The 13,330-nt window shown below is 37.4% G+C and overlaps 1 protein-coding gene across 1 annotated transcript in view; it reads right to left on the bottom strand.

The window, feature by feature from the left end:
- The window catches only part of LOC146478864 (cadherin EGF LAG seven-pass G-type receptor 2-like), a 51,191-nt gene extending 39,413 nt beyond the window's left edge, over window positions 1-11,778 (bottom strand). Inside the window, exons 1-4 of the mRNA XM_085111607.1 lie at window positions 8,828-11,778; window positions 7,030-8,652; window positions 5,249-5,490; window positions 378-502 (exon numbers count right to left, since the gene is read on the bottom strand). Coding sequence (XP_084967733.1) covers window positions 378-502; window positions 5,249-5,490; window positions 7,030-8,652; window positions 8,828-11,570 — 4,733 coding nt within the window. The 5' untranslated portion in view covers window positions 11,571-11,778. The remainder of the gene's footprint in view (window positions 1-377; window positions 503-5,248; window positions 5,491-7,029; window positions 8,653-8,827) is intronic.
- Window positions 11,779-13,330: the final 1,552 nt, after the last annotated feature.

Raw genomic sequence — 13,330 nt, 5'->3', positions numbered from 1 at the left:
GGTCGGTAGTCAAGGCCATGGCTGTCATACAGGTTTGTAACCCGTAACACCTGTTACAGCTGAATATGCTTGATGGGACCCTGATGTGAACTTGCCTTTTGTCGGCATAAATCAGTCACAAAGCAACAAGGTTGCTACCCCCTGTGAGGGGGTGATCGTTGTACCTTTTAGGAGTTAAAATTTGTGGTTTGGTACCCGTTAGGATGCTAAAATCTAAAATGACTTCTGTGAGAGGTATGATGCTACCAGTCCTTTTAGGGTATTGAGCTAAAAACATGAGAGGAGTAAATGTCAGTCGACTAGTGTAGCCCTTCCCAGAGTGAAGGTGCAAAGTACAACTTTATATGTACTTATCTTTAAGTGACATTCTCATGTACCTGTAATTATCTGACTCAACCTTAGGATTCACTCTCTGGGCTGCGGCACAGGAAAATGACCCAACTCGTGTTCCAAAACTCAATGCTACAGCAAGTTTGCAGTCGTCCACAATAACAATTCCAGTCTGAGGAAAATAAAATCCCATACCTCAGTTAGGTGAATGATTACACATAAAAATACTTATTTCTAAACCTTCTCTGAGGAGAAATATAATGAGAACCTTGTTAAATATACTGTAGGACAAGAACCCCTTAATCAACATCTAGTTTGGAAGCTTCTACAACTGAATCCAAACCCGTGGAAACAAACACAAAATTCATGTTTCCATCACCTTGTTGACTTACAGCCGAGTGCTAAAGAAAACCAAAATAATTAACCAAAATTATGAAAGAAAAAATATAAATTTCTATCTCTGGTTGAAGTGACAGAAGCTTAAAAATATAATACTGTGAAAGAGGTACCTGTAGTTGGTTATTAAAGGGGATTTGTCGATTGGTGATTTGGTGTGTATTTCAAAATACCAAAAACGTTTTTCTATTAACAGAAAGCTTATAACACAACGTACAGTACACGTACATTTCAAAAACTCATTAATAATTTATAAGCCCATTAACCTATCAAATGGTCGATAAAACATCACGTCCTTATTAGTATGCTGTGTTTAATGTTATTCTTGTATGCTAAAATTTCCAACGTTCACAAAAGCATCATTGTTATATATAGCCGTTCAAAAAACTCGCAGCACGTGTTTTATGGGAGTTAAAATCGCCGTTTTAAACATTGCATAATGGTCCAGTTTCGCATTGTTTTTTTTTAATTTTATTATGATTTTAATTTTTTGCTTGTTTTTCTGTGGTTTTGCATTTTTGTTTTTCAATGCACTAATAAGAATAGATCATGATTTGTCCCCCCCCCCCCTCCCCATGGTACTTCCCCTTTGACAAAAAAGAAAATAATATTTTTTTCGTCATCTTCTTTTTTTCTTTCTTTCCCTTTCCCCTCTTTTTTTTTTCCATTGCCAGCAGGCTAAACATTTTGCAAAAATGACCTAAAAAATGTGATTTATATCATTCTTCAGGGCTTTTTACTGATTGGTATCTAATCAGACAGGCAGAGATCTTAAGCCATTCTTTTTTTCAACAAACCACCAACACAGTTAGGTAACAATATCCAACATCAATATTAACATGTCTGCTTTCTTAAACTAATATTTTGCTTCACATTCAAGGCCTATTTCAGAAAGCAGATCAATAAAGAAAGAATGCGGAGAGTCAAGAAAGTATTTATGTTCAACAAGAGTAATTCATTCATCTGTATACACTGCCATGTATGAGAGCCTGACTTTCAAGACAAGGACAACAGTAAAGGACTAAAATGAAAACAAACACTGTTCTACAAGTGATAACCTTTGAACCAAATGTTTGTGGTCAAAACTCTTATCAAGAAGGGTATCTATAAAGATAAAACTTCTTTGCTATTGCTTAATAATCTGAATAACATAATTATATAAAATTCCGCTGCACTTAAAATGCTTTCCTTCAGAAGAGCAGCCATAAGCCCCCTGAAGGGCTGACTTTTCGTTTTGCTCAAAAGAGGCAGCACGAGATATTCAATCTAATCGAAGAACATTGCTCTGTGTTTCTCCTCTCGCTGGTTTGGGCTTACACACTGTAGTTTTCGAGAAAAATGAGGCAAAAATAGTGAGTCATTGTAATTTCATTCACTCGCTGCTACACGGCCAGGTGTTAATCATCATGAGCAAAATAGTTTTAATATATTCCTGGCAAACTATTCCCTGTAATAGTATTAATGCAACTAACAAACCACAAATTGGACAACTCCGAATAGTACAAATAAAGAGGAATGTTCATTAAAATAAGGATGAGCAGAAATTTATTGTCAAAGAACCCTTAGCTTAAGTAATGTTTACAACGAAAAGCACTGAAATTACACAAGTGCTTTTAACATGCAAAGTACTATTTACCCAGGATCAAATACCCACATTTTACATTTCAGCCCATTAAGAGGATGATCAGTTTACAATAATATTATGCCTGGAACTCTGTGGGGGTAATAAAAACAAAATGAACTGAATTATTAGGATTTGTTTCAACTCTTTAGATCATACAAATGAGGTTAAGAATTCAACACAGTTACATGACCCACATTCTTGTTTTTTCTCACAAGTATTTCAGTGTAAGTTTATTTTTGAAAAAGAAACCTATTTTAGTAAGTAGCACGTCATGAAAGGGCAACAATTTCTAGATTTTTCTGATCTCTCGAGTACCTAACAAGCCTTGACAAGCCTGTAGGGTAGAGATAACAGCAATACCAAACCAGTCAAATTCTAAAATCCTCCCAATATGCATGATGAGATAAACAGCCACTGAAATAACATTTACTTGTCCAAACATAAACAAAGATCAAGAACTGAATAACATTTGGATAATATTATGTTCAACTGATTAAACATTTAATTAGATGAATTCTCCTTATTGAGTCTGTGGCTAAAATCCAAAAGTTCCGTCACTCAAATAAAGTTTAAAGTAGTATTTTCTTTTAATGAGATAATTGCCTATTACAGTGCTCCCCAAACATGGTATATTTAAAAATATATGAGACTGAGAAGCATGACGATTTTTTTTACACAGTGGAATTTGTGGCTTGCAAAGAAGTCTACTCTCATCTCAATTTTCAACCTTATTTATAAATTTAGAAACAACCATAATTAACTACCAGTAATTACTTTTGTCACTTCCTGTCCTAGTAATTAAGAGTGATTTGACTGTAAACTGATTTTAAATCCCCTACTGGTAGGCACAAATAAAACTTTAAAAACTATGTGAATTCCATGTACATCTATGTAGCAGGTACAGTATGGCAAGCCAGAAACTGTGTGAAACGCGAAGCACCATAAGCAAGCATTTTGCAAGGAATAGTATAAGAATTGCCCTTGTGAATCATATATAGTGTATACACATACTGAAAACTGCAAACCTGTATGCTGTAATTTATGACAGGAATTATAGAAAATATAGTCAAACTTTGAAATTTCTGCTACAGTTGTAGCAGACACTTAAAGCATCCTTCCCATAATTATTATTAATTTTGTTTTTAATATTAGATCATTTTATTCTCATTTATGAAGAAATAGAACAATTTTGATACAGCCTATATTAAAATTTATACTTGGCTATGAGGCTTTAGGGGAATAAAGCAACAGACATCTTATTGTTTAATTGCCCTTTTGACCCTCAGGTAGCCAAGCTAGAATTTCAATATAATTATCGAAATTGGCCAATTACATAACAGTAATGTATAAAACCAAAACCTAGAAGGACTTATAATTCACAGTATGCAACAGCAGAGAAAAAAAAGTAGGCCAAACAAAAACCTATGATGCAATCAGTCAAAGCATAGTACAATACTAAAGTCTAATTAATTAAAAAAAGGATAAACAGACATAAAATTTGCTTGCAATAGAAAGTTAAAGACTTCTTAATTTTGTCTGTTATTTACACAAGTAATGAATGACTAGAGGTTTACTGAAAACCTTCAGCAGAAGAATTAAAATTACGGTAATGCTGTCCGACATTTCCAAGACACTAACATCATTATCAAGGCAAAGTGACTGTTTCTTCGTGGTTTGAATATAAATGAGTGAAAATAATTAATGGACAGTTTGTTTCTTTTGTGATTAAATGTAAATAGCTTAGCAAAGGTGAAGTCAGTTTAATTTGCATGTTCAAAGTTGGTCTTGGATGATCAGCACCTTGTGAATTAAACAGTCAAATTTGTTGCGGCATTTTTTAAGACAAGATCACAAGATAGGCTACTAATTATTACAAGTTCCCTGACCCGGTAAAAGTTTGATACTGGCACTTATTTTAGTGAACACCTTGCTGAGAGTTAAAGAGGTAGTTAATGTTCTTGGAACAGAAACAGAAACTAAGTGGAATGTTTCAGCTACACGTACAAATTATGTTCAACTTCAGATTGTTCATTTTGTTTGTTTCTTCTTTGACTGTGATGTTTTAAAATTAATGCAAAGGCCGTTAGCTCTTTTGATGAGCACTTTTTTGCTCTTAGATCAAATGTTGAAATATAATATTGTGTAAATAAATAAAAAAATAATTATGTGTGTCTTGCAAAAGTGGCCTTAACCAGTTTGATCATTAATGATAAGTGGTCATGTTGTGGCTCAATTTTATCCTTGGTTTAAATTATATTTCCCTTTGTTTTGTGGAATAGTAATGTTTGATAATGAGTTTAAAACAATGGGAAATAAAAATTAAACCAAGGATAAAATTGAACCACAACAGTCACACCACTTTGAGGAGCCATGGGACCCCAAGGCTTGGTGCAGACATGTGAAACAAGTATGAACATCTGCTTAAGGATTTAAAGTAGTTCTGAATTAAAGGGGTGTGTGGGAAAAAGCCCTAAGTGGCTTCTGATAAATTGCTAGATTCTCCTTCCAGATTTCTTTGTATTCACTTGTGAAACAAAAGAAGATGTACATCAAATTTTCACTTAGGGCCTTATTCTGTGCACCCCTATATAAGCTTTATTAATATCTATAGTGTGTACAGCACCAAAGGGTGCATGTATGGTTTTCGAGCCATTTTGGTCTGAAATAGGGTATAGGTTTGAACCATTTTGGTCTCAAAGTCTGAAAATGGGTACGGATTTAAAGAAACAGGCGTGAAAACTGCTACAAATTTTAGAGGCCAGGCGTGAAAAGACCTACAGGACAAAACATTACATATTTTGGTCTGAAATAGGGTAAGGGTTTGGAGAACTGAGCTACACACCCCCGTTAAAAATTACAAGAAGTAAACCCCCCAAACCCCCAGGAAAACCATCTTACCTTGTTGAGAAAAGACACCTCCACTTTATGCCATCTACCATCGGCCACACCACCATTCACATTTGACCTAACTGTGATCGTCTGGGAGAAGATGGAGAACATTAGCTGCACTTGTCCTTGAAGCACCAACAAAGAAATGAAATCATGTTTGCCATCGTAGCGGCCATTGAACAAGAGCAAACCGCTGTGTTCTGTGGTGGCAAATTCCAGCTTAATGTGTAGACGCCATCTTTGCTTCAAGGCTGAGGGTAAAAATAAATTCAATCATTTTACAGTTGATCAATTTAAACTTCCAGTCAGAGTTATGCAGTTGTTAAACTGTTGGATCATAAATTATCAGCTTAACAGGGTAATTCACAGCTACATTGTACACTGTAAGGATGAAAAGCATGTAGTACTTCACTTTACCTTCGGCAATTTTAAAACACATAAAACATACAGACTGTGATGTGACCTAAAGAGCCAATTCGGATGTACATGTAGCAAGCAAATAAACCATACTGTTTATGAACCACTACTGCCAAGTGCAAATAACCATCAGCAAAGCTACTCTCCGCTGTTATTCCTCTGTAAGGTTTGATACATGTATAAATTTTTACTTGTACAATTTTGTTACGCTGGATCAACAATTCACTCAAACTCATTTGTACAAAGAATTGCTCGTGCTTTTAACTTGCCCTTTCGTAGAACCAATGCCAGACAATTTTCTGTATCCTCCTATCAAGGACCAAAGTAATTTAATTCTTTAGATAAAGACATTTGTAACTCAGTATCTCTTTCCTCCTTTAAATCTAGCCATAAAAATACATCTACAGCAAGTACTAAATCTATATCTCTATTTTTGACCTTGCATGCTAATTTTTTGTCAATTAAATTTAGATCTCCTCGCCATTGTTAAATCTATTTTTTCTATTTTTTGTTTTCATTATATTTGTGGTGTGGCAAAAAAAAGAAGAAAGAATAAAAAATTGATCATTTCCCATCTACTCATTTCAATTGTAATTGTATCAACTGTCTCACCGTATTCAAACATAATTATGTAACAACTCTGCAATGAGGAAGCCTTATAAATTGTATAAGCCCTGTGGTTTCTCTTAAGGCTTTGAACCCTCACCACTTTCTCTGTAATATATATAATTCTATATATACTTGTATTCTGGGTAGAATGTGTTTCGTAGAGCGCTCAATTCGTTTGATTGAAGAGCAATGTATAATTCTTGACAGAAGTTCAGGCTTCAGGAGTTTTCATCGTTTATTGTTTATTGCAATAAACGATGAAAACTCCTGAAGCCTGAACTTCTGTCAAGAATTAAGTAAGAGATAAATACCGAGAACGGAGGTATTAATCCATATACATCCCTAGGGCCGTAGGCCCGAGGGATGTATATGGATTAATACCAACGTTCGAGGTATTTATCTGACTTATTTCATGAAATTATTCCTTTGTTCAAGGGGACAAACGCCGGCTAATTAGTACCGTCACACTTAGGTGAGAAACGGAGAACAATAGAAGCAACCTGATGTGTGCGTTTCTCGCAGTACTGCTAATGTAAATGAGGGATTTATACAGTAAATGAGGGATTTATCTGTATAAATCCCTCGTTTCAGTTAGTTTAATATTCATGAAGTATGTAAGTTAAATAAAGGATGTTGAATAACAAAAGAAAATGTGTGATTCATGAAATAATTATATATATAGACATTTTTTGTTGAAATAAACAAACAAGTAAACACAAATTTGAGTGTACTGTAGAATGAACATTAAAATTAAAACTGCTTACCAGGAAATGCAATGAAAGTCCCCTTCGTGAAACTACGGGTAGAGAGCTCACACAACGACCTATCGACTGGGTATTTACCGTTGCACTGACAAGAGAAGCCACCACCGGCGAAGTCCTTGCAGATTCCTCCATTACTGCATGGGTTCAAAGTCAAATGGTTTTCAGAAGCTTTTGAATCAGATGGGCATTTACTTTTTGAAATATCAATTTCACAGTTCCTGCCTGTTCTTCCATGATTACAAATACAGGAGTAACTTCCTTCGTTGCTCACACACTTTCCATTGTTCTTGCATGGATTTGAATAACAAAGATTCAAACCAGCATCACAGTCTTCACCTCGGTAAGACTTGGCACAAGGACATCTGTAGCTTGCCTGCACACCAACTGTTCTAAAAACCACTTTCAAGGAACTGTAGGTGTTTGACTTGCCTGTGTAGTCTGAGTACGACAGACAGCTTTTCCTGGTCGTTGGCAGTGGATAGTTGCAGACTTCTTGGACGCAAAAACCGTCCTCAAAAGGAAGAAGATTCAGCTTTGTTCTCTTTGAGATCTGCATCATGTTAATATAGATCAAATCTCTGATAAAATCTGGCTTGAAAAATCCAAACCGGTTACGCTTGCTGTCCACCTGATACACAGCCAGCCAAATCTTCAGCTGAGTGATGTCATCTTCCAGGAGAGACTTGGCTTTGATAACTTTGGATTCAATATTAAACAATGCAATTTGGTCAAGATTGCAATCAAGGACATCAGCAATTGCTCTCACCAGCTCCTCGTACGAAGATTCGAAGAAACCTTGAATGGTTGCATCATAAATACTAAGAGTTAGACTGTTGTTTAACATCTGCGGTGTAACTGAAGTCACCAATATCTGTCCATTGCCAGTGTCTGAGAAACGTCCATCATTTACACGAATTACCATGCTTACTGGTTTTCTGGTGTTCAGCAATGTGGAGCTAACTTCAAGGACACCAGTTGTCTTGTTTAGGGTTACCCAGTCACCTTGTGTCATGCGCTGAATTTCATACACAAGATGGTCAGACACATCTGGGTCATAAGCCGGTATTCTGAACTTTGGTTGCTTTGGAAACCTGTCACCCATAACATTGATAACCATGAAAAAGTTCTGAAGGACTGGGGGGTTATCATTTACATCAATTAGTGTTATGTTCACTATGGTTTCAACAAAGTACGGTCTTGATGTTGCTCGGACTTTAAGGATGTATTCATGCCTTGTTTCATAGTCCAGTTTTCTCCTTGTCTGAATCATTCCATTTGTGTCAATGACAAAAGTCAGAGGCTCGTTGCCAGAAATTATGCTGTAAGTTATAGGATTGCCTGGAATAATATCTTGTGAAACAGCTTTGACTTGCAGCACATTGGAACGTTCCTTGATGTCTTCCTTGATGAACACAACGTATGGGTCTTTTTCAAACTTCGGCTTGCTATCACGCACATCTCCAAGTGTGACCTTAACTTTTACAGAAGAGCTCAACTGCGGCCTTCCTCTGTCAGAAGCCACCACAGTTAGCTCATATTCTGGAACAGTTTCGCGATCAAGCCTCAACAAAGTTCGGATGACGCCTTGAGTGCTGTCAATCTGAAAAGCCCCGCCACCATCACCTGTAATGTGAAAACAAAAACAGAGATGTAGATGGAGATGATCATTTATTTTATTCTCATTACTTACATGTTTGAGCAAGCAGTGAAATCATAAGGAGAATTTAGATGCTCTTCACTATTAGGGCTAAAAGGTTAAACAAATTAAAAATTAACATTGTAGAACTCCTGCACTTACCATTCCTTGCAAATGAGTAGGTGACAACCTTATTGGAGCCATCATCATCGTCAACAGCAGAAACTGTCAAGACTTTAGTACCAGGTCGGACATCCTCTAGAATTGACCCCTCATAGCTGGGTTGCAGAAATCTTGGTTTGTTATCATTCACATCCAACACGGTGACATGTACATTTGCCGTTCCTTTTAAACGTGGGTTGCCATGATCTGTTGCACTAACATCAAATCTGTATTGAGGAGTTGTTTCTCTATCTAAAGAACGTGACACAGTTATTTCACCAGTGTTGGGATTAATGCTGAAGTCTTGCTGCGACTGTTCGAAAGCATAAGTGAGTTTCGCATTCAAGCCTATGTCATCATCAGTAGCTTTCACAAAGAGCACCCTTCCCCCTACTATCGTGGCCTCGTTGATCTGCACCCGATAAATTCTTTGTTGGAAAATTGGCTTGTGGGTATTAGAATCGGTAACATTAATATGAACTATAGCAGAGCCCTCCAAACGACTATCTCTTGCCTTCACCACCAAAGAATAAAACTTTGTCCTGCTATAATCCAGATGGCATGATAATGTTATTACTCCCTTGCCAGAAATTCGGAAACACCGACGTTGCCTCATATCAGAAGCTTGAAGACTGTAGATAATGTTGGTTTGGCCAAGATCGGGATCAGTGGCAGTAACTTGAAGGATAGTCGTTCCACGAGCTGCATTTTCTTCAACTGATCCATAGTAAACTGGGTTTGAGAACTTCGGAGGATTATCATTAATGTCACCCACAGTAACTGTCACTCGCGCACGGCTGCTCTTTGGGGGATCACCTTTGTCCTGAGCCTCAACATGGAAGTCGTACCGGTCTGTTGTCTCTCTGTCTAATTTCCTAGTAAGGTATAGGTCGCCAGTTTCGGCATTTATCCCAAATGGTAAATTAGATTCAACTAAGCTGTAAACAATCTGTCGATTACTGCCATCATCATCATCGAATGCCTGGATACGAGTAAACGTGTGTTGAACATTTTCGCGTTCCGAGACTGTCTCTTGAAAATGTGAACTGGCAAACTGTGGCGCATTGTCGTTTACGTCGGTTAGATAGATCTCCACTGATGTTTCATTGTAAAGTGGAGTTTCTCCTTTGTCCTGTGCCATTACAAAAAGGGTATGGACTGGGGTGTCTTCATAATCAAGTTCCTTGATTACTTTAATTTGCCCATTAAGGCGATTAATAGAAAAAAGCCCTTGGTCATTACCGCTACTAAAGCTGTAGACAACTTCTCGATTAGTACCAAGATCTTCGTCAGAGGCACTCACAGTCAGCACTAACTGGCCTGGCTTGGTATCTTCTGGTATTGATGCAGTGTATTCTTTCTGGGAGAACTGAGGAGTACAATCATTCACATCAGTAACTGTTATCCGAACACTGGCTTCGTCTGTTTTCGGTGGCGATCCTTGGTCGCTCGCCTGGATCCTTAGTGTGTACCGTTGAACTTTTTCACGGTCAAGTGGAGCATCAGTGGTAATCACGCCACTGCTCTCTTCAATGTTAAACACTTGATTCACCCCTGTTCTATTGATAATACTGTAACGAATGACTGCGTTTTGGCCTGCATCTAAATCCCGGGCTTTGACGTCAAGGACTATGTCCCCAACATAGATATCCTCTGCTATCACCTTATTATAGGAAGGTGACTCAAACTTAGGAGCATTATCATTGACATCATCTACAACAATCGTAAGATCTGCCTCAGCATATAATGACCTGTGCTGCTCATATTCTGCCGTCACAAGAAAATAGTGTTGATCCATTTTCTCCCTGTCCAAATAATTCAGAGTTTTTATCAATCCAGTGTCACGGTCCATAGAGAAAAAAGACTGACTAAGAAGATTCTGAGAGGCTGCCATACGGTAAACAATTCTCCCAGCGCGGCCGTTGTTTGTGTCCTGTGCTTGAATCGTACTAACGCTTGACAATTTTGGAGCATCTTCTTGGATATGGGCCGTTAAATAAGAGCTGGAAAATCGCGGAGCAAACAGGTGTATCCTCCGGCGAAATCGCAGCGCTTTCTTGACAAAATTAGCTTTGCACTCAATAATAAAGTCGACACGAGCTACAAGAGTTTGTTTGTTTCCAACTTCATTCTCTGCCGCCGGAAATGCATTTACGATGTCGACTGTTAAAACCTTTCCTTGAACGTCAAGTAAAGATCTTCGAACCACTAAATAATCCGATTTGGCGCCAATTCTAAAATACTTCTTCGATAAAGTATTTTGTAGTTTCGTATTAGAAGAGTCTACTTTAAATCCTCGTAAATGCCCGAGGTTGAACACTCGCGTCCCTATCACAGAAGCACATTTCACCTTTCTACGAAACTTTAAAAAGCAGTTTTCTTCCATTATAGCCACAGTCAGTGGGATTAAAGACCTTTCGGACGAATTAAATATAGATGTTGTTTCTATAAACACCGTGAACGGATTAAGCTGTAAAGTATTACAGTCCGGTCTGTGAACCATACGCACCAACCCGATGCTTGAATCAATAGAAAGTATTTGATGAAAGTTTGGTTCATCCTGTCGAGGATTTTGGAACGTGTAGTTTGTCCATCCTGCTCTACTTAAATTGGCTAAAACAGCGCCTGGCTCTGACGATGAATAAATATCAATGACTGCGCACTCCACCTGTGGGAAGATATCTAGTCCTAATTGCTGAACAACCAACACATAACTCAACCAAAAGAGGCTAAAAGAAGCCATTTGGAAGCCACTCTGTTGTCACTCTCGGCGAAATTAGCGTCTTTCATAAGCGAGGTGAAAATCGAGATTCATGCCACCAGCGAAGATTAAAAGCACAATAGTTCACACTTAAAGTTTCCATAAACACAGCTAGAGGTTGGATTCAGCGCCCATCGTTGGAAAACACCACAAAAACTATCTTTTGATCTTCAGTTAGGTCTAGTGTCGGCAAGGGGGCCAATTCCATTTGAGTGACAAGTTTCATTAATTCCACACTCTAATTGGCTTATAACGATCACGTGACGTTTTTTATCTTGCCGCGGTAAATCGAACCTGGTTTGCATGACAAACAAAACTATTTCGGTTTTCCACAAGCATTCTTTTGTAATTTATTTACAAACAACAGCGAGTTTTTGTCAACGAAAATCAAATTGATATCAATATCACGGCACTTTGGCTCTGACAGGATCTGAAGTGACTCCTTGTAGATCTATTCATACCAGTTTCGCGCGGAATTCTACAAATTTTGGGCGGCAGACAGGCAAGATTTATTATGAAAAGACGTCGGAAAGGAACAATGCCGGTTTCATCCCAAATGATGTTTCGTTCAAGAATTCCGGTCTCCCGCGAATGAAATACAAAAGTTAAGGCGTCAGCAAGTGGCTTCAAATATTGTATTTTTTTATTTTCATAGCGTATCAATAATTTCACGGTTTCTTCGCTAACGAGGATCTTGGGGATAGAACTGTGTTGAAAGATTTTCAAGCCAAGCGAGAAAATCGTGCTCAGAAAATGAAACAGCACGCGTGACGACAAAATGAATTGTAAAGGACATTTACAATTAATAAGATCTATTTGCTGAAAATTTACTGAAATTACATTATGTCAAATTATGCTCGACATTAACTTTTGAAAACGCGAAAAGTTAAGATTCAAAGAGAACATACACAAAATGCCGCGACTGACTTCGAAAAAAAAAACAGCCGGATAATTCGTTGCAACCCGTAATAAGTTATATGGCTGTTGATATATTGTACTCAGAAAATTGTCAACTTTCCCGACAAAACACGCTAAAAAGCGTGCCTTTATCATTTGGCAATCATGAATTCTGAAAACAAGACAAAATTACCTTCGGCTCGTCACGCAAAAAGCTAATTAAGAAACTTGTGCACTGGGTTTCAATTTAGTGAACTGAAAATAAGCTCTTATTAAGGGAAAGAGAAAGAAGGGAAGCCATTAAAAGCGACTCAAGTTGCGATCCAAATTTTACACTGCCGTGAAAAAAGTAATTTGTCTTGTCCGTCTCATAGACAATTGATTTACGGTCCTTCATTATGTTATTGTTCCCCAAATTGAATGAAGATGATATTTTGGCGATCAAACCGGAAATCTATTTTCTTGTGCCATGTATAAATTTCCAATTCATCATCCACTACTTTAGTCGTCCTTAGGAATGCCGGTTTCACCACTTCTTTCTGAGTTTCCTGACAAAGAAGCTATCATTCTGTTGTAGAAACTAAAAATAGTTGTCTGAAAAATTTTACCGCCACAAATATCTACTGACTGGCACATGTTCGGACTCATTTTTTTCCCTTGATGGGTGAAAGTTTAAATAAAGCTATTTGAAAAAGACGAAAAATTTTGTCGGAGGAGGTGCGGTCGACCCCTGTTGACATCATGTTTATAAACAGATATCTTAATTGTGCTTTTAAAACAATATTGTCCCAGGTTTGAAAGGAAAAGGGATAGTACGGTTAAACGATGTATTAAAAAGTAACAAT

This window comes from Pavona decussata, unplaced genomic scaffold (assembly GCF_977016875.1).
Source record: "Pavona decussata unplaced genomic scaffold, jaPavDecu1.1 SCAFFOLD_62, whole genome shotgun sequence".
Classification (NCBI taxonomy): Eukaryota; Metazoa; Cnidaria; class Anthozoa; order Scleractinia; family Agariciidae; genus Pavona; species Pavona decussata.
This window is presented reverse-complemented; position numbering and strand designations above follow the sequence as displayed.